This window comes from Choloepus didactylus, chromosome 23, assembly GCF_015220235.1.
Source record: "Choloepus didactylus isolate mChoDid1 chromosome 23, mChoDid1.pri, whole genome shotgun sequence".
Classification (NCBI taxonomy): domain Eukaryota; kingdom Metazoa; phylum Chordata; class Mammalia; order Pilosa; family Megalonychidae; genus Choloepus; species Choloepus didactylus.
In genome coordinates, this window is record NC_051329.1 from 2,328,064 (window position 1) to 2,351,988 (window position 23,925).

The 23,925-nt window shown below is 59.9% G+C and overlaps 1 protein-coding gene across 6 annotated transcripts in view; it reads left to right on the top strand.

Moving 5' to 3' along the window:
- Nucleotides 1-23,925, top strand: part of RIMBP2 (RIMS binding protein 2) — a 220,841-nt gene that overhangs the window by 131,546 nt on the left and 65,370 nt on the right. For all 6 annotated transcript variants that reach the window (XM_037817065.1, XM_037817066.1, XM_037817067.1 and 3 more), the window contains exons 7-11: nt 7,907-8,111; nt 12,391-12,530; nt 13,795-13,865; nt 17,515-17,624; nt 19,410-20,216. In XM_037817065.1, the coding sequence (XP_037672993.1) occupies nt 7,907-8,111; nt 12,391-12,530; nt 13,795-13,865; nt 17,515-17,624; nt 19,410-20,216 (1,333 nt within the window). The remainder of the gene's footprint in view (nt 1-7,906; nt 8,112-12,390; nt 12,531-13,794; nt 13,866-17,514; nt 17,625-19,409; nt 20,217-23,925) is intronic.

The window sequence follows — 23,925 nt, forward strand, 5'->3', positions numbered from 1 at the left end:
AGAACTGTCTTCTTTCACTTGCTGCACCTCCTGCCGCCGCGTCGCTCGCGCTGTGCCCAGAACACGTTGGACAGCATGCAGGTATCGCAGGGACACGGCACTCCTGCCCCGCGAGCGTGGCAACAGCCACGTCCCTGGGCCTGCTCAGCCCTCCTCCTCCCTCTGATTGGGGCTCCGTGAGGTCGTGCCCCGAAGGGCAGCTTGTGGACCAGCCGTGGCCCGTCAGGGTCCTGGGGGCTGGGGGTGGGGGCGGGAGCCCGTCGTCCTCTGGGTGGCTGAACACAAAGCTGTGTTCTCGGAATGTCACGCAGGCCTGGGGGACATGGTTTACCAGGGCTGCACCTTTCAGGCTGGACGAAGCGTCCTGGGAATTCCGATGACCGTGGGGAGAGCAGTGGTCAGGGTTGGCTCTGCGCCTGGGCGGCCGTCTGGTGGAGCGAGCCCAGAAAGGCGCACTGGTCATCAGAATTCAAGCTTTGCCCCTGAACGTTGCCCCGATGTGTTCTGTGTGGGCTGCGTGCAAACAGCAAGCTCCTTTCCAGGGGGGGGTCACCTCTGTTCTCTCTTTTAAGGGGCACCCGCCTCCTCCTTCCCTGGGTGGGAGAGAAGCTAAGGCGCCCCCCAGAACAGGCTTTAGTCTGCTTTCCAAACTCGGAGTTTGACCGTGAATTTCTGGAATGTGTGCCTTTTCTTACTGCTAGACGGGCGGTTTTCAAGATGTGGTCCCAGACCAGCAGGATCAGCCTCAGCTGGGAGCTTGTTGGAAATGCACGTTCCCAGGCCCCCAGCCCCACTGACTCGGGGTGGGGGCAGCGACCTGCATTCAGCAGCCCCTGGGGGCTCCAAGGCACTGCAGCTTGGGGAGCACTTAGAGGGTCCCTGGGCGGGTTACTGGGAAGGAGAAAATGCTCAGAGGAGCACGTCCCGTGGGGCGTCTTGTCCGTCCCTGGCTCACCCCACAGGACCCCGAGTCCCCCATGGCCCCACAGCCAGAGAAAGCACAGTGGGAAACCTGCCCCCCCCCCCGAAATCAACAAACTGCAGTGTGTGGTGCAGTGTAGTTCCATTTCTAATTAAGATATGAAATTCACTTAACGCAAAATTAACCATTTTAAAGTAACAATTTAATGGCATTTTGTGCATTCGCAGTGTTGTGCACCCCCACCTCTTTCTATTTCCAAAACATTTCCCTTATGTTTAAGTGTTAGTGTGCTACATGCCACGTTGGTGACTTTTCTTTTGACAGAATATTCCACTCATGACAAAAATGCCACGTTCTTGCTCAGCTAGATAACAAAGTGTTCTAGGTTTGCCTTAGAAAATGGGTTAAATGAAAACCTCTTAAAATACCCCCATATTCATAAATCCAGTTGCCTGGAAGTTTCGAAGCCCTGGTTTCTGACGAAAGAGTGGCCGTGATATTCAGGAGGGAGGGGGCTTGTGTCCTCGTTCTGGTCAGAACACAACGTGGAGGGTCCCAGCACCCAAGGAGGACTCGAGCCCGGTCTGGGGGCTTAGCAGAGATAAGCGTCGGGAGTTTGCTAAAAACAGAACAGAGCTTCTCCGGAATCGGCGTGTCCGGGTGGGGAGCCCTGGATGCAGCCGCTGCTCCGAGCTGGGCAAGTCCAGGCACGTAAGGTCCATGGTGCCCCATGAGGAAGCAAGAGAAGCAGTAACATTTATTGCACACTCACCGTGCACCAGGCACCGCTGTAAGGTTCACGCACATTATCTCACTCCTTCATCACAGCGGTCTTAGGGGAAACTAAGGCACAGGCAGGTTGAAAACTTACTCAAGTTCCCCTCGCTAGTAAGGGGCAGATCTGGACCCAGTCGCAGAGCGCACGCTGCCTGTGGCCGTCCCGTGGGTCCTTTCCTGCAGAATTCTGGCAAGGGACACGGCCCCCTGCACGCGAAGCCGGGCCGAGCTGAGTTGTAAATCACCGCATGCAGCGGCCGCCTCGCCTGCTGCCCCCTCCCTGGCCGTGGCCGCCGTGGACGGCAGCCTGTGCTGTGCGGTCACTGCGCCGGGTGCGGCCCTCAGAGGTTATCAGCTTCTTCATCCTCTTCCCCATGAGGAAGTCGAGGCACAGAGACACAAGCGATGTGCCCAAGGACACACAGCCAGGAAGGGTGGAGCTGGGTCCTGGGTGCAGGACGTCTGTCACGTTACCGCAGGTGCGCTGAGAGGCCTCCCCAAGGGGTCAGGTTAGGGCACAGTGCACCCCAGGCCTGTGGATGGGGGAGTGTCCGAGGATGAGCCTGTCCCCGGCAGGGCCTCTGCTGGGCACCTCGCACGTGCACCTGGGTGACGAGGGGCCGTTCGCAGGAGCTTTCTCCATCGCTGGGCGTCTGCTGCTGGACCAGGCGGTGATGGCAGGGAGCATCGGCCCCTGCACGTCTCAGACCTCTCACCCCGGATCTCGTGAGGGAGATGTCCCGGCATGAGGCGGGCACCCCCCAGCCGGCCAGGGCTTACCAGAGCCGGACTCTGTCTCTCAGGGGCTCCAGGCAGCTCTGCTTTGTGGGTCTCCTCCTCTTGGAAAGCTAGAGAGATTAAATTCTGTGACTATTATCCAGGCTGGATTTATTATTATATATTCATTGTTAATATATTCATTTTCTTCTGGTTTTAAAAGAAATTAAAATGAAAACGTTTCTGTGGGCCCCTATACGCCTTGAGACCCTGTGCTCTGTGCCCGGGGCTCCTGCCTGAGGGGCATTTAGACTCTTGGTCATCGTTTGGCGAATCAGCTGTGGGATGATGACCTGGGGGTGCCTGGCCTGGTGCCCCCAGGAGATCGGCTTGGTGCTCGGGGGTGTTGTAAGGTGCGCTCGGTTATGCCTTCCTGACGGACACCAGATTCCTGACAGCACTGGGCTCCAGGGCAGCTGCCCTCCCCCCGGAGACTGGGGATCTGCGGCCGCACCCCCGGGCATGCACCTACTGCCTGACCCCGGCGGGAGGCCCAGTGCACCCCTCACAGCTGCTGGCCCAAGCGCGTCACACCGGGACACGCAGCTTCCCGTGCCCGGGAAAGGAAACCAGATGGGGAGGGAGCGGGGCAGCGTCTCGGCCACATCTGAATTCCAGAGTCTTACAGAAAAACGCGACTTTGCTGCTACAGTCACGACACGGTCTTTTCTGAGCACAGCCTCTGAAATGTGAACAGGCTCTGGGGGTCGCTGGTACCCGGCAGCGTCCGCCTGTGTCTCCCAAGGGGCAAGCATGTGTCACACGGAAGCAGGAAAATGCTTCTAACCTCATAACCAGACCCTGGCTGAGAACTCACGACGCCTCGGGCCTGGGTCCTGCATTGGGCAAAGATCGTATCGTGGGAAAGACCGATGGACGCGTCAGTCCAAACCACAGCAGGCATTTAAGACACTCGCGTCCCCTCAAATTATAGAAGGCCAAGTGTTGCTTAAATACAAATCTTGATGTGTTCACTTGTGAGATTCTCACCGTGCTTGCTATTTTGTTACCTTTTAGTATCAAAATTGCATTGTCTTGTAGAAGATTCTAGACCTCCAAGCAACTACTCGTAAAGACTCTAGAATTCCGCGCCTGTCTTCAGCAAATGATGAATCACATCAAGTGTTACCCACAGAGACCCCGCAGAGAACACCGATTTCCAAATCGCTCTAAGTGGGGTGGCCCGGTTTGCCTTGGTTTGGCCGGTCCCCCTGGGGTGATTTCTTGGCTGTGCCGCCTTTAACTCCCTGTGCTGGGTTGGAGCTGTTGTGCACCCAGAAAAAGCCGTGTTGTTTCAATCCACTCTTGTGGTGCAGACCTGTTGTGGGTGGGATCGTTTGATTAGGTTGTTTCCATGGAGATGTCGCCCATCACATCCAAGGTGGGTCTTAATCCTTTGCTGGAGTCCTTTGTGAGAGGATAAAAGGCAGAGACATTTGGAGAGAGAAACCCCTCGGAGATACTAAGAGAAACCACAGAAGCTTGGAGACGAGGCCACTGATGCCGGGAGCGGAAAGCAGTGACACCCAGGAGTGAGGGACTGGCAGACGCCGCCATGTGCCTTGCTGTCGGACAGAGGAGCCCCGGATGCCAGTGGCCTGTCTTCAGAGAAGACGTCATCCTGTTGATTCCTTATGTGGGACATTTTCACAGCCTTAGAATTGTAACGTGTAACTTAATACATCCCCGTTGTTAAAAGCCCATCCATTTCTGGTGTATTGCATTCCAGCAGCTTTAGCAAACCGGAGCACTCCCTGGGCTGCCCTGGGGTGGACACAGCCGCCCTGCACGGCCATCCCTCTGTGCACCTCTGAAGCCCCGAGCCGGGTGAGCAGTGCCCAGTGGAGGGTGTTAGGGAGGTGCCCAGTCATGGCTGAGGTTTGTCTTCCTTCATTTTTATAAATACCCGCATCCAAATTTGCAAGTCTCCGCTGTTGGTTCCAATCATAGCTCATTTGCCTGATGACTGGCCATCTGGTGCCGCCTGCGTCCTCCCGAGCCTGCAGGTGGCCGGTGTCTGTGGCTGGGAAAAGCAGGGGCTGGAATCCGGGTCAGATCCATCCACGCAGCACTGAGCTCGGGTACGCAGTTGATTCCCAGCCCACCTCCGAGCCAGGGGCGACAGTGCTCCGAGCTCCTGATCTCCGTGTCCGTGTCCGGATGAGCTGGCCTGGGGTGGTGGAGGGGCTGCTGGGGCTCTGGGCTCCGTGAGCAGAAAGGGCCCTCGGCTGGCAGCTCGGGGGCAGCTCCTGGGCTCAGGGTCGCCGACCCCAGCCTCTGCCAGCTGCATAAGCAGCGGGAGATGGTGCTTTTGGAGGCTCCTGGAGAAAAACATCGCCTGTTTTCCAGAAGAGACAAACAGCAGGGGACCTCGTGTGGTTGCCTGAGGGAAGGCTCCCTAGTTCTCCCCCACTCGATGTTCCGACCTATTTTTTTATTTTAATTTTTTTTTCCTGAAACTGATGAGAACAGGCATCTGGAATCTGGCATCCTGCTGCCCCTGAGCCATTTCCTCTGACACCCAGAGGAGAAACCAGCCAAGGAACTGGAAAGAGGAGGTGTGTGATGCACAACTCTTAGATTCTTTTTAGTAGAAATTTGAGGTGGGAGAAGGTTTCACAGCCACGTGGACGTGAAAGCATGTCTCAGAGCAGCTGCCACCCACGGCACACAGTTCCCGGCTCTCTGCGCTCTTTGGCGCTCCACCCACCGGCCTGCAGGGAGGGCTTCCTGGAGGGCACCGTGAACTTGCAGTCTGCAGTCTGTGGCCTCGAGCCCTTAGCGATCCAGCCTTGAGCACCACCCACGAGAGCAGCCTACAGCCCCCCAACCCATCTCGCACCCTATTTCAAGCACGGGAGCGGCTCTAAGATATCGTAGCCAATCGACAGAGTTTGGAAACCTCTGACTGCAGCCAGGAGAGCTCGCTTCTCATGTTTCTCGTGTTCATGAAAACGCTGGTAATTTCACTGCGTCTTCCTCCTTCAGCCACACTAACAGCAGACGTGACATTGGGCTTCGCTGGAGATGCCGAGAGCAGGCGGCCCTGGCGCAGGAGCCTCTGGGCTGCGCCTTCCGGACACCTGGGCCGACCGCCATGGGGTGGGGATCCTTGGTGACGGCCACTGATGGCCGCGGGCCCGGGAAGGAAGACCCTGGTGCCAGGACTTATGTGGGCACAGCTGGTGGCCCTGGCCGGTCCCCGGAGCCAGGCCACCCACCACAGCCCTGGCTTCCTGACATGGGGGACGCTGCTGTGTACGTGCGAAGCAGGATGACGAAACGGCGGCCCGCAGTCATCCCATCACCTGGATGGTCTAAAATGTGTGGAATACTTGCCAGTGTTTTAAAATTGAGAGATTTTACTTTAAAACAAAGATTCCCTGCTTTTGTTGAAAACATAGGGGCTCCATTCCTGGTGGGCTGGGAGTGGGGCTGACCTTGGAGACACAGCCGGTGCCCCCGATTCCGTCTTGTCCTGCAGACGCATCCCCACTTCACCACTCCCGTTTCCATCCCGCCAGTCTCTGTGGATGTCAGCTGTCAAAACGGACGTGCTCCCCAGATCACCCTCCCGGGCAGCCTGGCCACTCACACCCAGCACGAAGGATGGGTTGGAGCCAGCATTCAACTAGCACAGGGTGACACGCTCTCCACGGGCACACTTCAGGGAAGTGGCACACGTCAGCCCCCGAAACCCAGGCCCCAGGCCCCAGCCCACCTCTTCCTTTGGTGCTGATTGCCTCGGGGCCCGGGGGTCTCCCTGCGGGGGGCAGGGGGTGGGTGGAGGGTGCTGTGCAGACGTGTGCACCCTGCAGGGTCCCGGGCAGTGTGGCCTTTAACTAATTACCGGGAGGCCGTGTCGCCGGAGTACTGGGGTGTCGTAATTGGGTATTTCGCTCTTGCCCACTGGGGAACCATGACTCCGAAAGCCAGACTGACCCTGAGATTGCGAGCCCCGGGCCAGAGGCCTCAGGCCAGCACGGGCCCCCTGGGTGGGCAGGGGATGGGCTCCTCCTCTCGGTGTCCCCATGGGCAGGAGCTGTGCTTCCTTCCATGTCCCCTGCTGCCCAGGACCCCCCAGTGTCTGCGTTCTCTCCCTCCCTTGGTGGAGACCCCTGCCAACTTTTTTAATGAATCAAAGAAATTAATTACGGGTTGGGATTTGTTAGGTTTATTTTTAGAAATCCATGATCTCAGAAATAAGTAGCACTTCATTCTGGACTAAAGAGCTGCAAAGCTTACAGCCTGTGGAGGGGCTGGGGGAGGCGGGGGTCTTCCTGGGCCCGTCTGCCCGGCAGGGGTCTCCTGGGCCTCCACTCACACGCACACCTGCTCCCCACCCAGCCCTGGCCCCAGCTCTGCACCAGCTGCTGTGGGACAGCAGCGAACACACAGATGAAAGTGTTGCCCGCGTGGGGCTGACATTTCAGTGGAAAACCAGACAGTGCCCCAGGTGAAGACGGTCAGTTAGGGTTTGCAGCCCTCCCAGAGTAAGGAGAGGACAGGGCTGCCCACACAGACACAACACGCCACCCCACACACGGCAGGCCCCCCTCTCCGTGGCTTCAACAGACGTTTATTGAGCACCTACTGTGCACCTGATTCTGTGCTAAACCAGAAAGCAAAGGCTCGGGGCTTCCAGTCTAGGCGGGGAGACCGAAGAGCAGCAAGTGAGTGAAGAGCTGACGTAACTCCAGGCAGCGGGAGGTGGAGCGGAGACCTCCGTGTGTCCCACCTGGGGACTGCTCCGGAAGTGCGGGACGTGTGGCCTTGCCTGCAGCCCCAGGAGACAGGGTGGGGACCGGGAGCCCCAGGGGACGGACAGCTGGGCAGGGGAGCCGCGGGTCAGGCACCTCCACTCCCCAGCCAGGCCGCCCTGCCCCGAGGAAGGAGCTTTGCTGGGCCCCCTTTCCTTCCGTGTGTGTCCCCCCGAGGAAACCCATCTTGCCCTTCCTTAGGGCTCCCCTGTTGTCTTGGTGATGTTGCAAATGGCAGCCGTGTTGTTCCCTGAAGCCAGCAGATGGGCCTTCCCTTTCACGGCCAAGGCTGTGTTCTTGTCCCAGTTCTGCAGCACCACATGGGCATCTCGGACGAGATGACTAGCCGCTCCCCCGGCCCGGGCTGTGCCACAGCCTCACACCCCAAATCTCAGACAACCACGGCTGGGTGTGCCAACCCCAGAGTGCTCGGGTTGCCCCGGGCCCAGAACACGCCGCCATTGGCTGGGAGCTGGGCATTTGCAAGGTTTCTTGGCACCTGTGTTTTCCCACGTTCGCCTTGTAATGGGATTCGGCCAAGAGCCAGGCCGTGTGGGACGCTGGGTTTTGTGCAGTGCTGTTCTCCCGCGGGGGAAGGAAGCAGCCCCCACGCACACCTGCCACCCCCACTTGCCAGCCCGACTCACCCTGTTTCCGTGCCCCTGTGCAGTCTAAGGTCCGCGAACTGGAGGAGAAGTGCCGGGTGCAGAGCGAGCAGTTCGGCCTGCTGTCCCGCGAGCTCCAGGTGCTGCGGCTGCACGCTGGGGAGAGCGGCCTGCGGGGGCACAGCCCTGGGGCGGCCTGGGACAGCCCCCCGTCCCCCAGCAAGCCCCTGCCGCACTTCATGAACGGAATAGCCACGTCCATCGGCAGAGGTGAGTGCGGGGCCACCCTCCACCCCGGGCTCGGCCGTGGGACAGCAGGGAGGGCGACGGGCCCCTGAGGGTGGACACAGCCCAGGCCTCTCTGGCCATCTCCTCCCGACTCCAGGAGTGCAGGACAGTCGGACGTCACCGTCCTCAGGCTGCCAGTTACTGACCACGTCCTGGGTGAGAGACAGGCGGTCAGAACCCGGGCGGCCCAACTACAGAGACGCACCCCTCGCAGCTCTCCTAGATTTTATGAGAGTGTGTGGTATGCGCATTTTGGTGCTTTTTATATTAAAACAAGGTGATGCCGCTTGTACCTTGATAAATAACACTATTCTCTCCACATATCCCTGCCCATGTCCTTCCCATCTTATTTGTGCATTAAATAGAAGCTGAGTGGAAGGCGGTGGCTGGGTTGTGGGAAACCAGAATGAGGGGACAGGGGCCCTGACCCCCTCACCCACCCACCGACTGAGCGTGGCACAGGCCAGGCCGGGTCTGGGGGCCGAGGCTGCGAGGGGGGCCGGGTGGAGGGGGGGGCAGTGATCACGTGACCGGGTTCTGATTCCAGCCTCTGCCCTGAAGACAGGCTGCTGGGCCCGCGCCTGAGCAGGGCTGCACGGCGTGTTCCGGAAGCCACGTCCAGAGGTGACGTTTGGGCCGTGAAGCCTGAAGGATAAACGGGTTAGATGGCTTCAGGTCACGTGGGACGGAAAATGCTGCTGGGTGGGTGGTCACCGGGTAGCCAGTGCCGGCCTGGGGGGTCCCTGAGAACTGCGACCCACACAGTGATGCGCCAGAGAGGCTTGGCGTTTGGTCGTCCTCACGGCTGACCGTCACGGACCCTGCCACAGGGCACAGCTGGACCCAGGCGGAAGGGGGCGGTGGGGCTGGAGGGAGCCCCCTTGCTGCACCATCTGGAGCACGTCCAGTCCAGCAGCGAAAAGGGCAGCCACACACGTGCAGAGTCACTTCCTGGGGCTGCCCCCTGGAGGGTCAGTGCCCCCGGGTCCCACCAGGGGCTGGTCACACACTTTCCTGCTCTGCCCAGCGTGTCCCAAATTCCCAAGCCCCGGAAGGAAGGCAGGTGCACAGTGTCGCTCACCTTGCTTGTACAGTCACGGCGCAGTGACGTGTCTGACCGCTCAGTGGACGTTCACGAAGCTGCGTTCCCAGACGCCAGCCACGGGCCGCCCGGCACACAGGCCCTTCTGCAGCGGACGGTGTCGGGCCTGCCGCGTGCGCTGTTCTCTCTCAGCGCGTCCGTGTGTTGCGCCACAGCAGGCTCGTGCATCCGGGCAGGTGGGGCAGCAGCTCACCTGAGTGTCTGCCGGGACCGAGCGTGACAGGAGACGGACTCTCACTAAGCCGGTCGCTCCGTCCAGGCAGGGGAGTGGGTTCAACCCATTTGGAAGATGCACCTGCTAACTCACCTGGCTCACCTGATACCCCGCCCCTCACCCCGCCGTGTTGGTGACGCCCATCCAGCCTGGCGCTGTCCTTGCACTGCCCGGCAGTGTCGGGGTTGCACGTGGTTCCCTGAGAAGAAGAGCCACGGGGAGCGTCTCCTGTCCCCGCCTGACGTCCCACCCAAGGACTCTCTGACTCCAAATGGCAAGTGCCTGTAAAACGGGAGCACAGCAGGAGGCCGGGCTGCTGCTTTGAGCACCTCCTCTTGACACTGCTCTGCGAGGAGGAAGGTGCAGCAGAGAGGAAAATGTAGGGCGGGCACCGGATCAGAGCAGGATCCCCCAGAAGACTTACTGCTTCTCGGAGTTTTGAACCAGGGCTCCCAGATCCCTCCTGCCCGGGGCTGGGCTGGCCTGAGCTCAGGACAGGCAGTGAAAGGCCAAGTGTGGCCCCTGCAGGGACCCACGTTCTGTGAGGTGGGGTCCCACTGGGCACGGGGGGAAGGTTCTAAAGTCAGCACATGGAGAGCAAAAATTACACACAGAAAACATTATCCTCGGAATCTCCCGGGAAGGCAGCGTGTTGGAAAGAGGCACCGACTTCCAGGCACAGCCAGCTTTCCTAAGAGAACTGGAGCTGTTCTGGTGAAGACCCAGATAATCACTGATTTTTCTAGAACGCACGTACCTTGACGTGTCGAAATCATAACAGTGCAGTGAGCACATCATCACGGGCTGTGGCGCTCGAGGGTCCTGCACAGTTTTGTCTCTAATCTCACATTTACTTGGGTAGAATGGCTAACAAAATCTGTCACACTATTAATTATTTTTCTCTAAACATTGGGTTCTGTCTTCGTTTCACCTTGATTGGCTGCCTCGTCCCACACCGTCCACCGTGGCAGTGCATCAGTCAGGGTGGGCGAGGGTCTGCTGCAGTAACAAACAACCCCCGGGTCTCAGCGATTAGAAACACCACGGGTTTATATCCTGATTCCTCTGTGTCTGCTGCAGGCTGGGTGGGGAGGTGGGTGCTGGCGGATGAGCTCCTCGCTCGGGAACGTGGCCTGGGCCGTGCTGGGGTAAGGAAACACGGCCGGTTACGCAGCAGCTCGGACAGGCCTCTGCCCCAGAGCGAGACTTGGCACTTCCTCCCATGGTTCCCTGGTCCAGACGAGTCATGTGGCAGGGAAGTGACCGCTGGCCATTGACGGGGGAAGGGAAGGGAAGTGACCGCTGGCCATTGACGGGGGAAGGGAAGGGAAGTGACCGCCGGCCGCTGACGGGGAAGAGAAGCAGCAGTATTTGTTCCGCGTCACTGAAGAATATTCCAGCCAGGCCCTGTTCTTGGCTGGTTTTCTGAGACTCCTGGGAGTCGACTCATCCAGTGAGTGCTCTCCCTGCACCTGCTGTGACAAGCTCGCCCCGGGCCTTGGTGATGCGCGATGAACAAAAAGCCCCGTTCTCCGGGATCAGATGCTCTAGCGGGAGGCGCCTGGCGGGGTGCTCCTGTGGATGTGGCGCCATCTCAGCTGTTCTCTCGGACAGTCTGGAGCTGCGGGACTCTGTGATGCCCATTTCGTAGCGCCTTTGTGGGCACACTCTCGCGTTGTGCTCCCCAGGTGGGACTCAGCTCCCTAATCAGGAAGGGACCCGTCAGAGCCGGGGAAGGAGCAGCTCCGGGTGACCCGGAGGTGAAGATCTCCAGGAAGGGAGAGAGCAGAGCCGCCGCTTGATTTCCCTCGTGGGTGCTGTGAGAGCCTCACCTGCCCTGGCTTGCCGGCGCCGTCTGTCGGAGGATGGCGTTCTCTCCTGCACGCCCGCATGGGGCTCGGCAGCCCTCCAGCTCTGGCGCGGGGCGGGCAGAGGGCTCCTTGGGTCCTTGCCAGTGTCTTGTGAGGAGGATGTTTGAGCCATAAAATGGGCCCTTGGGCCACCTTGTGTGGGGAGTTCAGTCGGGGCTCTCGTGGTTGTGACACAGCAAAGCCAACCTGAAGCTGCGTGAGCACAAAGGTGTTTGTCTGTGGCCTGGAGTGGATGGCAGCCAGGAGGTCCGGCTGGCTTCAGGTGCGGCTGGCTCCAGGGCTCCACCTGTGTCACGGGGACCCGTGTCTCTCTCCGTCTCACCTGGGTCTAAGCACAGTCTCCACCAGAGCTGGACACTGTCCTGGAGCCAACGGGGCTGCGGAGGGGCCGGATCTCACACCCCCTCGATTTAGGCCAAGGAGGGGAGAGCCTCTGTCCTGATGCCCACTGTGTTCCTTCCGAATGGACCTTCCTGCATCACCACCAAGCAGGTGTCACCTCCAGGGCGGGCAGGGACGGGTGGGGGTTGGCCAGCTGCCTTAGAGCCCTGGGGCCACCGTGGCTGAGCACCACAAGCAGGCGGCCAAAAACAACAGGGACAGATTCTCACGGGCCCCGAGGCCAGAGGTCCACGTCCACGGCGTCGGAGGGCTGCTCCCTCTGCAGGCCACGGGGGAGAGCCTGTCCCAGCCCCTTCCTGGCTTCTGGATGCGATTCCTGGCAGCCTCTGCCTCAGTTTCCCCCAGCCATTTCTCCTGTGTCACCCAAATTTCCCGTTCTTATCCAGACACGCCCTGCTCCCGGGTGACTCATCTTAGCCAGTTCCCCCTGTGGCGACCCTGTTTCCAAACACGGCCACCTCTGAGGTTCTGGGATTAGAGCTTCCACGGACCTTTTGGGGTGCACAAGCCGTCCTGCAACACCAGCCCAAGTGGATTAGGATGGGGAGTGGGCGGATTCCAGGATGAGAATCAGAGGCCAAGGGCAGAGCCAGGGGCACTGGGCAGGCACGCGGCCCGGGCGCTTCATCACCGGTGTCCGTCTGTTCTCGTTGTGTTCACGGTGGCGCCCAGGCCAGGAGGGCTCGAGTGGGAGTCGCTCTGCGGCTGGTGAGCACGTCCGACCCCTCCCGCTGCCCGGGGACGAGCCGGAGCCGACCAAGCCCACCCTTCCGCCGGGACCCAGCAGCCCAAGATGCAGATTTGAACCAGACGTGAGTCCTGACGTCCGGGGCGGATGGTGGTGGTGCTTTCTGCTCTCGCTGCCACCCCTCCCTGCCCGTCTGCCCTCCCTCCTCTTCCTCCTCCCCCTTCCCCTCCCCCCTCTCCTCCTCCCCCTCCCTCCTGGCTTCCTCCCTTCATCCCACTAGTTCCCACCACCGCACTTCACTGAGCACCTGCTGTGTGCCAGGATGTGGGGCCCACAGAGTGGACAGGCAGATGAGGCCCCTGCCCTCATGGCATTCGCCTTCTGGGGGCACATGGACCATAACATCAGGTCACGGCGAGGCCAGGGAGGTGGGAAGACGAGCCAGTGACACCGAGACTAGAGCAGGGTGGCCACGTCGGGTCAGGGAGGGACGGTCTCAGAAGGCCTGTTTGGGGCGGGTTGTGATGACGAGAAGGAACCAGAAGAGCCTGTGGAGTGTGGCGGTGGCTGGGCCGGGAGGGGAGCTGGGTTGGAGGCTCGGGCCTTCGTGAAGCCCTGGACGTTCTGTCCACGTCCAGAGAGAAGCCATTGACAGGTTTTGGTGTGGCTGGGGCAAGGCTCTCTGGCTTCCATGTGGAGAAGGTGCCCAGGGGTGGAGTCGCAGCCTTCCCCATGGGGCTGGGGACTGACACTCACTGTCCCCCTGCTTCATGCTCCCGCTCGTGGGGCACAGATGATGCCCCTGCCCAGCCCTGATGGCCCAAGATGGGCTGGGTGAGCTGGGCCTCTCCTTCTACCTCGCCCTGACCCAGGGTTTCTGCTGCCGGGGTCAGATGTCACCTCAGGCAGGGCCCCCATAGCCTGAAAACCCCAAACAGTTGAGAGGAGTGGGTGGGGGTTGGGCAGAAGGAGCCCCTCACGTCTCCCTCTCCAGGCAGTCTTCCTGGATTTCTCCGGGATCCTGAGGCACTGGGCACTGTCAGATGCACGAGAGCAGGGGACACGTCCTTCATCCTGCGTCTTCCGGAGAGGCTCGCCAGGGTCCGCCTCGGTGCTTCAGCTCACGCTGGCGGGAGGGTCTCACCTCAAGTCCCGTCTTGTGCAGGGGGCCGAGTTCTTCATAACCGCCCCTTGTCTGTGAGGAAGGCGTCTCGGTGTGGGGACGACCTTCATTTCCGGGCTGGGGCCCAGGCCTGAGCATGTGACGTGCTGACGCCTCGGAGCTACCGCAGTTTGAGACTGTTTTCCCCGAAGCCCGAGTGGAGCCCGGGAGGGCTTCCCCGTGAGCCCCCGCCTCCGTCAGCCGCCCCTTCCCCGTGTCTCCACAGATGGGCGATGAGCGGAACTCCTCCAGGCACAGCTACTCGGGGCAGGTGCACCTGTGTGTGGCCCGCTACAGGTGAGGTGCAGCTTCTCCCCGCCCACGGCCGCTGGGAGTGCAGGAGGCTGTGGGTGCTGACCGGGGCGTGGGCCGGGGCGCTTGGTGAGCCGAGCCCGTCCGTGCTGCTGGGCCTGAAGGAAGCACGGACGATGGGCAGGGCAGGAGGGGGCTTCAGGCAGCCGCTGGTGCCCCAAGACAGGGTCCGTGTGTCCGAGAGCCTCCTGCGAGGCGGTGTGTGAGCAGCTGTTTGCAGGCGTCCCCCTCTCCCTCCGGGCTCAGGGCCGCACACACCGAGGTCACCGCTTAGCCGACCTCCCGGTGTGGGGACCTTTGACCTCGGTGCTCCTGGAGAACCGGTGTGAGCCGGCTGGGTCACGCACGACCCTTGGGTGCTTGATGGTAGAAGGTGGAGCGGGAGGGTCAGCTGCCTCCCCTCAGCTTCACCGCCAGCCTGAAAGGGAAGCACGTCGCGGGACAGTCCCGCCTGCCCAGTTACGGACTCCAGGGTCCTGAGCAGATGCCGGACAGTCCGTGCTTCACGCTCCGGGGGTCTCGGCCTTTTGTCCTAGATGCCCCAGCAGCTCTCTGGGCTAAGGGCTGACCCAGGGGGACGGGGCAGATTCTCTCACCTCAGCTGCCCTCCTCCGACGGGCCGTCCGACGCTGCCCCTGCTTCCCGCCTCCCCCGTCCCCATGGTCCAGGGCCTCCCGGCAGCGGGTGGGTCTGGGAGCAGCTCCAGGGACCCCCGACTGGAACCCAGGGCCCCTGGTGCCCCACATGTGCCCTCTCGGCAGCACGCACCCCCACCCCCATCATTAAATTGAGTAGGATAGTTAATTCCTTAGCAGCCTTACGGAGATACACTTCCCAGGCCCTACACGTCAGCCATCTGAAGGGCACAATTCAGGGGTTTTTAGTTTATTCACAGACACGGGCAACCATCACCACAGTCAATTTTAGAACATTTTCATCTCCCTGAAGAGAAATCCCATCGTCTCTCCCTCCCCCATCTCCTCCTTAAGGAACTTCCAACCAACTTCCTGTCCCTGTAGATTTCCAGGTTCCAGAAGTTTCCCTTAAATACGTGGCCTTGAACCTGGCATCTTCTGCTCAGCATCACCTTTCCAAGGTTCGTCCGTGCCGCGGATCTATCAGTGCCTCATTTCTTTCCATGTCCAGATAGTGTTCTGTGGTACGGATGGACCACGTCTGTCTGTCCACTCATCTGTTGGTCCATGTGCTGCATCCTTGGCAATGCACTTCTTTGCACCCCACGCCTGCCTCTCCGGAGAGCTGGGCTGGGGCTCCCTGACCTTGTCTGACTTGAGCCGCCCCCTTGGAGAGCGCGTCAGGTCTCCTGAGCCATCTGCGTGCTGCCCGCCTACTCCCGCTCTCGCCCTCCCAGGCACATGCCATCACTGCCTGAAGAGCTGCCATGTCCAAAACAAACCCTGGTCTTTCTTCTCCACCTTCCCCCCCGTTCCCAGGGGCCCCAGCTGGGGACTGTCCCTGCCGAGAGTCCTGGAGCCCCCAACACCTCCAGCAGCCCCCTGCAGCTACGTCCCGGGCTCTCCCTCATCCGTCTCCCTCAGCCGGCACCCTGCCCACGCAGCACCCAGGGGGCTTTTTGTGAAATGCAAACATTGTCGTGTCACTTCCTAGCTTACTGCTCTTTCTTGGTTGCTCGGAGCTTTTGGGGTTAAATTCAAGCCCATCTGGCCTCGGACACCGCGTCTCCTGCCATCGGTTGTGCTCCCCCAGCCGGGCCGGCCTCCCTTCCCCCGAGGACCTGGCCCTGCCCCTGGGCCTCGCACGTGCTGCGCCCGCTGCCGGGACTGTGCCCGCCTCGCCCTGCCCTCTCCGTGGCCGCCGGTTTCCTGTGCAATTGCCCCCTGGGGCGGCAGCGTGGACATTGTCAGGGTGTCCGATAACATCCATACGCGATCACACAGCGGGGAGCTCAGGGGTCCCTCCTCCACCCACTGCTTCCGACACCCGTGGCTTTGGGAACGTCCTCTCGCCTCACTCACCTGTTTAGTGAGCCATTAAATGTAGCAATTTTAATAATTTCTCTGCTTTCCTCCATGAAATTTAATGGCAATCAGATGAAACATGCCTGCAAAAGTGTTTGTAAACTGTAAAGTGCTATTGACCTGCAAGTCATGCTCATGTCATGAGTATAATTTTACAGTAAGGTTCTATCATCTCCAACTATCAAAAAGGTTATTTTAATTTTCTTATTGAGGCCTTTTTGTTGTTTTAAATTAATTAGGCTTTTAATTAAAAAATCTTAAATTGATCTTTGTTCTCTTTGCCAAATTGGACTTGGACTTTGAAACATGTTCTGGTTTGCTAATGCTGCCAGATTGCAAAATACCAGAAGTGGATTGGCTTTTACAAAGGGGATTTATGAGGTTACAAAGTCACAGTTCCAAGGCCATAAAAGTGTCCAAACTAAGGCATCAACAAGAGGATTCCTTCACTGAAGAAGAGCCGATGGCGTCCGGAACGCCTCTGTCAGCTGGGAAGGCACGTGGCTGGTGTCTATTGGTACTTGGCTCCCAGGCTGTGTTTCAAAATGGCTTCTCCAACATGTCTCTGGCTTTCCGTCTCCCTTAGCTTCTCTCAGCTCTCTGCGTGGTTCTCTTGGAGCATTTCTCTCTAATCATCTGGGAGTCCTCTCTTAGCTTTTCAGGAGCAAATTCTGGGCTTCATCTCTTAATGTAGCATCTCCAGACGTCCTTCTCTCCAAGCATCTGTAAGCATCAGCAAGCGTCTCAGTCTGTGTCAGCTCTTAGCGTCTCTCTTAAGGACTCCAGTGAATGGGCAGGGCCACACCTCCAGGGAAATAATTTAATCAAGTTCTCACAGTTGAGTGAGTCACATCTCCATGGAAACACTCAATCAAAAGGTTCTACCCAACAAGATTGGCTTAAAAGATGATGGCTCTTAGCATGTTAATATTTTGAGAACTTGAGAATCTGGGTGGTTTCGTGCTGGGGGTGAAGTAACTGGCGTATCCATCTTGCCGGGCATTTGGGCGGTGTATCTCCAAGACCTTAAAAACAGGCCTGCCCTTTGACCCGGCAAGTACACTTCCTGGGGATTTATCTTAGGAAGAGACTGTGTGAGTGTTCACAGGTATGTTTATGAGAGTATCGGATACAAGAGAAGCCAAAAGGTGGAAGCAACGTCGATGTCTGTCAGTAGGAAACTGGTTAAGGTGCATTGGCCTGTTTGGTGGGATATTACACAGCCGTTAGGTGGAAGCACGGTCACACGCAGGTGAGGTGGGGACGGAAGGCAGGTATGTTTCCACCTTTGTTAAGTTATCTGCACAGGAAGATTATGAGGTTCATGTTCTTATTTGCCTATTAATTAGGAAAGGCGTAGTTAGGGTGAAAACAGCAGACGTGAGCAGAAACGTCAGAATCTAATGTGTCGTCTGGCACCAGGGGTTCGGGGTCCCCCTCTCATTTTGAGTCTGTGCGAGCCAGCGACGGCCTGGGCTTTCGGGGGCAGAGGGAGCTCTCCACGCTGGACGGTCGTGCCCGTGTGGGTTTGTAATTTCTTGGGAAGGGGGTGAGGCCCGGTGCTGGCCAGCGCTGTGCAAGGGAGGCCTTGTCCCGAGTCTCCGTCCAGCGGATGACCCTGTTCTTCTCTCTAGTTACAACCCCTTCGACGGGCCCAATGAGAACCCGGAAGCAGAGCTGCCCCTCGCGGCCGGGAAATACCTCTACGTCTACGGAGACATGGACGAGGATGGGTTCTACGAAGGTATCCGTGGGCGCGTGGCCGCTGGGGGCTCACATGTGTCGCCAGGCTCCCGGACGACTTCCGGCTGCCCCAGCCCCCCGCGCTGCTCTGCCCACTCGAATCTTCCAGCTGTCCCCCTTCTTGATGGCTGCCAAGACAGCAGAGTGGTGTATAGAACTTTTAACTGCAAGCGGTGTCAGAGCACACGGGGTGTTTGATGAGGCCTGTTTCTGCAGCACTCCCCGGTAGCTCCTGCAGACCCAGGGGCTGGAGGACCCTCCACTTCCCAAGGGACGTCTCCCCCTCCTCCTCGTGGCCCTGCCCCTCAGGGCCCCCCAGTCAGTTTTCTCCCCAGCATCGCCCCTTCCAGGCGACCTCAGCTGACAGTAACTGTTGGCAGCCCCGGCGGGAGAGCCTCTGCCCGGGCACCCTCTCCACAGAGACGTGGAACTTCTCCATCCAAAATGGCTGCTTTGGCTTAAGGATGGCGAGCAGGTGACTGTGCCGGCAGCCACATCGGGTGGCATGCTGAAGGGCTCGGGGAATTGTTCCCTAAGCCTCTCACCTGCCCTGCACGTTGGAGAATCTCGGATTCTTCCTCTTTCTCGCAGCAGAAGGAATATTTCTTGCTAAACTGTCAGGTTTCTCCTTCCTGCCCTCGTGGTGGTTTCTTGGTGCCTAGAAGCACCAGGGATGGTCTCCCGAGTCTCGCTTGGTGTGAAACCAGGCTCCCTCGTCCCTCCAGAGCCGGAGCCCCAGTGGCGTCAGTCCAGCCGGGGTGGGGGGGGAGCGGCTCTTGCCATGGCTCCCCGGAATTTCACCACAACTGGTAGCAAAACTGTTTGAATTCTTTGCATAAATTCATATTCTTATCACTGGCTTGTGCATGAGTGCAGAAAGCTGTGCCCGGGGGCGGCTGCCAGGAAACCCTGCTGGCAGTGTGGGGACAGCGGCGTCAGGCCTCGTGCCCACGTACACCTTCCGGAGCCCCGGAGGGAAGGCGGCTGCAGAACCCAGTGCTGGGGGAAACCTGCTGCGTTGCTGTGCGCCACGGCTTCCCCTCTGCAGACGGGCGGGAGTGGCCCAGCCGTCCCGCAGGGGGGACGAGCTAACAGGCACCAGGTGCCTAGGGCAGCAGCTGGCACACGGAGACTGCTCCGTAAATGTCAGCATTGCCCTCGTCACCATCCTCGCCCGCGGTGTCACGATGACGATGTCGTCACAGTGTCCTCGTGGCAAAGCACCGGTCAGGAGGGACACGCCTTGGAGAGAGGCAGGGGCCGACCCAGACCCTCCCTGCCCGTTCTGGTTGAACCTGACAGGAGTTTCACACCGAACAGCCACCCTGGGGGCCCACGCGGGTGTAGACAGTGCTCTGCAAGGGGGGGTCCCCTTTTGACTGGGGTTAGGTGTGAGTGCTCAAACTAAGCACAGCAGTCAGGTGCTGGTTCTCTCACCTCCAGCCCCACAGCTTCGACCCCGTGCTCCTCATTCTCACGGATGCTGTCCGCTCAGGGCTGGGAGTGCAGCGGGGGGGACTGGGGGAGAGGGCCCTGCCCTCAGGGACACAGGGACAGTCACCCCACGGGAGGCAGGGGCCGCCGGCACACGGGGGCGGACGGACGAGCAGGGGCTCGAGTGTGTAGGGGGTGGGTCCACGAGGACCACACTCAGCAGGTTCCTGGGAAGACTCTGGGCCCCCCCCGCGCTGCCTGGAAGTGCGGCTCGGGAGGAAGGGCACATGCTGCAGGCCGTCCGGGCCCCCGCCGGGCCTCCTGGGTGACCTCCTGTCCCTGCGCCCGGCAGGTGAGCTCCTGGATGGGCAGAGGGGCCTGGTGCCCTCCAACTTCGTGGACCTCGTGCAGGACAACGAGTCGCGGCTGTCGAGCTCGCTGGGGACTGAGCAGGACCAGAATGCCATCAACCGCCCCAGCCTGGAAGGGGAGACCATCCTGGACCTCCACGGCCCCCCGCCCGCGGACTCCGGCCTCCTTGACGGCGGCACGGGGACGCTGGACGTGAGCATCGACGAGGTGGGAGAAGACATTGTGCCTTACCCTAGGAAAATCACCCTCATCAAGCAACTCGCCAAAAGTGTCATCGTGGGCTGGGAGCCCCCGGCCGTGCCGCCCGGCTGGGGCTCCGTGACCGGCTACAACGTCCTTGTGGGCAAGGAGACGCGGGTGAGCCTGGCGCTGGGCGGCAGGACCAAGGCGCTGGTGGAGAAGCTGGACCTGGCGGCCCGCACCTACCGCGTCTCCGTGCAGTGCGTCACGAGCCGCGGGAGCTCGGACGAGCTGCGGTGCACGCTGCTGGTGGGCAAGGACGTGGTGGTGGGCCCCTCCCAGCTGCGCGTGGACCACGTCACGCAGGTGTCCGCCCAGCTCTCCTGGCTCCCCACCAACAGCAACTACAGCCACGCGATCTTCCTTGACGACGAGGAGCTCGACGTCGTCCAGGCCGCCAGGTACACGTACCAGTTTCTCAACCTCAGGCCCAGCGCGGCCTACAAGGTGAGGGTCCTCGCCAGGCCCCACCAGATGCCCTGGCAGCTGCCCCTGGAGCAGAGAGAGAAGAAGGAGGCCTGTGTGGAGTTCTCCACGCTGCCGGCAGGTGAGTCCGAGCCCTTCCTGCATGGGGGCCGGGGGGGCTGGGCGCTCCAGGCGGACGGAAGGAGGGGGTGCACCTGTCGTCCGTGTGCTGGAAAACCCCCGGCACCCCGCAGCCCACAGTGCAGGTGTGCGCGTGTGTGTGCGCGTGTGCGTGTGTTTACAGCGTGTACTTGGATTACCCCCGGCACCCCGCAGCCCACAGTGCAGGTGTGCGGGTGTGTGTGCGCGTGTGTGTGTGTTTACAGCGTGTACTTGGATTACCCCCGGCACCCCGCAGCCCACAGTGCAGGTGTGCGGGTGTGTGTGCGCGTGTGTGTGTATTTACAGCGTGTACTTGGATTACCCCTGGCACCCCACAGCCCACAGTACAGGTGTGCGGGTGTGTGTGCACGTGTGTGTGTGTTTACAGCGTGTACTTGGATTACCCCCGGCACCCTGCAGCCCACAGTACAGGTGTGCGGGTGTGTGTGCGCGTGTGTGCACGTTTCATGGAGCGTACTTGGATTACCCCTGGCACCCTGCAGCCCACAGTACAGGTGTGTGGGTGTGTGCGCGTGTGTGTGCACGTTTCATGGAGCGTACTTGGATTACCCCCGGCACCCCGCAGCCCACAGTACAGGTGTGCGGGTGTGTGTGCGCGTGTGTGCACGTTTCATGGAGCGTACTTGGATTACCCCCGGCACCCCGCAGCCCACAGTACAGGTGTGCGGGTGTGTGTGCGCGTGTGTGCACGTTTCATGGAGCGTACTTGGATTACCCCCCGGCACCCCGCAGCCCACAGTACAGGTGTGCGGGTGTGTGTGCGCGTGTGTGCACGTTTCATGGAGCGTACTTGGATTACCCCCGGCACCCCGCAGCCCACAGTACAGGTGTGCGGGTGTGTGTGCGCGTGTGTGCACGTTTCATGGAGCGTACTTGGATTACCCCTGGCACCCTGCAGCCCACAGTACAGGTGTGCGGGTGTGTGTGCGTGTGTGTGCACGTTTCATGGAGCGTACTTGGATTACCCCCGGCACCCCGCAGCCCACAGTACAGGTGTGCGGGTGTGTGTGTGCGTGTGTGCACGTTTCATGGAGCGTACTTGGATTACCCCCGGCACCCCCGCAGCCCACAGTACAGGTGTGCGGGTGTGTGTGCGCGTGTGTGCACGTTTCATGGAGCGTACTTGGATTACCCCCGGCACCCCGCAGCCCACAGTACAGGTGTGCGGGTGTGTGTGCGCGTGTGTGCACGTTTCATGGAGCGTACTTGGATTACCCCCGGCACCCTGCAGCCCACAGTACAGGTGTGCGGGTGTGTGTGCGTGTGTGTGCACGTTTCATGGAGCGTACTTGGATTACCCCCGGCACCCCGCAGCCCACAGTACAGGTGTGCGGGTGTGTGTGCGCGTGTGTGCATGTTTCATGGAGCGTACTTGGATTACACTCCTTGGAAACACTCTTGTTAACACTCACGTCCCGAGATGCTCCTCCCACGAGAGAGCAGAGGCTGTGAGAGTGCGGCCGTCCTCAGGGCAGGAGAGCTGCCTCTCCCAGCTGGCGTTCCCTCCGGGCACGCGCCCTCGGGTGGCACTCCCCGTGCACCTCCCCAGATCGTCCTTTTTCTTTTCTTGTTTTTTTTTTTTTTTGATAAGCACACACGTGGATGTGTATGGACATAGTGAAATCCACTAGAGACGCCCTTTTGGGGTCTGGGCCTCGTTCTCCACTTCTCTCTCGTCAGGTGTAGGTAGGGTGCGGATGTGTCCAGGACCCCGTCACGCTGGTGGCTGCTGGGGCACGTGCACGAGGCAGCAAGGCCCAGCAAGCCAGCTGTGCGGGAACCCCGGCCCCTGGGGAGGGCGGCCCCCCTGCTCTTGCAAAAACATCCGAAGGCCGATGGGTTTCCTCCAGGGACGTCGTGGTCGTACGACAGTCATGTTGTCTCTTTGAGAGCACCCTGGCACCCTCTGCACTGGGTTTGATCGAGCCGGGGTGGGGCTCAGGGTGGCGGGAGGCCCCAGGGCAGGGCTGAGCTGGCTGCAGGACCCTGCCACTCCCCGGGGATGCTCTGGGGCCTCCTTCCTCATTAGCCGTCATCAGTGTGAGCTCTGGGTCATTCCCCCTTCTCAGAAGGAGCCTGTTTTATGTTTGAAAGTTGCGTGACAGTCATTGTTGACTTCAAACTTCCTCACGGTCCCCGAGCAGAAGTTTGGGACCCCCGAAGGGGCTGGTGCGTTCTTCAGCCTCTTGGCTGGGCTGTTGCCTTCTTGGGACCGTCTCACCAAAGGTTCTCTGAAGCTACAGATTTGGGAGCCTGGACCCCAGCTCCTTCCAAATAGGGCCTCTTCCTTGGCTGCTCCGGGGTCCAGCTCAGGACATGGGAACCGGATGCCGGCTCTCCTGAGCCCTGCCCTGTGCCTCCGGAGAAGGCCTCGTCCCACGTGCCTGATGGTCACTAATTCACTTGATTTGACAGACGTTTGTTGAGCGCCTACTCGTGCTGGGCAAAAATCACTGCTCCTCAGTGGAGCTTACATTCTGGTGGAGGAGCGCAGGAGGCAAACAATCAATAATCTATATTTTAGTGTGTAAGTTTAGAGATACTGGAAGGGATGATAAGTGCTGTGGAAAAAAACAGAAGGCAATAAGGGGTACCGTGACATCAGGGTGAGCAGTTACCGTGGATGTGAGGTGGTATGAGAAGGCCTCGCAGGGAAGACGAGGGATCGGAGCGGCCCTGACGGAGATGTGCACTCACAACCAGCAGCCGTGCCAAGGCATTGGGGCCAGGCGGGGCCAGCAGGATTGACTGTGAAGACAAATAGTGTCCCCCAACTGGCAGAGAAGTGAGCCAGGCTGCTGCAGCCCAGGGAAGGCTGGGGCAGGGTCAGCCTCAGGTGTTTGCTGGCTCCTCAGGGTCACCCGCTCGTCAGGGTCACCGCTGGTCGGGAGGGCGAACGGGGACCACGTGCCCAGTGGGAGGGGACGAGCGGCGGCCTCAGGCCACGAGAGACTCGCATCGTGGCCACAGCCCAGCCAGAGCTTTTGTTCTCCAAGCTGGAAACCCAGATTTCCATGTGGAATTCTCATTCCTTTAAAAGTGCTGGAGAAGGAAGACGTGTTCAGGCTGATTTGTGATGTAGACTATGTGTGGTTAAGCAGAGGATATTAAAATATTTTGGCTGCTTTTTAGAAAATCTTTGTAACTGAAAACAGTTCTCATCAATTTTGAAAAAGAGGGAAAGGACATGCTGTGCCAGCTGCTAACACAGCTGAGTTCACCTGTTTCCTGGGGAGCTGGCCACAGGCCGCTGGGCTCCTTCCACGTGCGGCTGCGTATTTTATGTGTAATTTATATGCAGTAAAATGCACGGATTGCAGGTGAGGTTGCTGAGCTTACCAAGCACCCCAGTAAGGATTTGGAGCAGTCCGGGACCCCAGGAGCTCGGGCTGGGGGGCTGCAGCCAGGCTCACCCGCCCCATGCCCTGCCTCTGCTTGGGAACGTGAATTCCCAGGAACTGGCCTGGGGTTTTGGTGGCAGGAGTCATCCTGTCTGCACCAGTGGATGTTGACCGAGGGCTCTGCTGGGGGCTCTGGGCATTCGGTCTTTGTGTCACTCTGGATACACCTTTTGTGGGTGTGTGTTTAACTGTTTGGGCAGAGTTTGCCTCCGACCCACACTGTGACGCAGCTAAGTGCCGTTGCTGTGTGTTATGACGTGTGGAGTG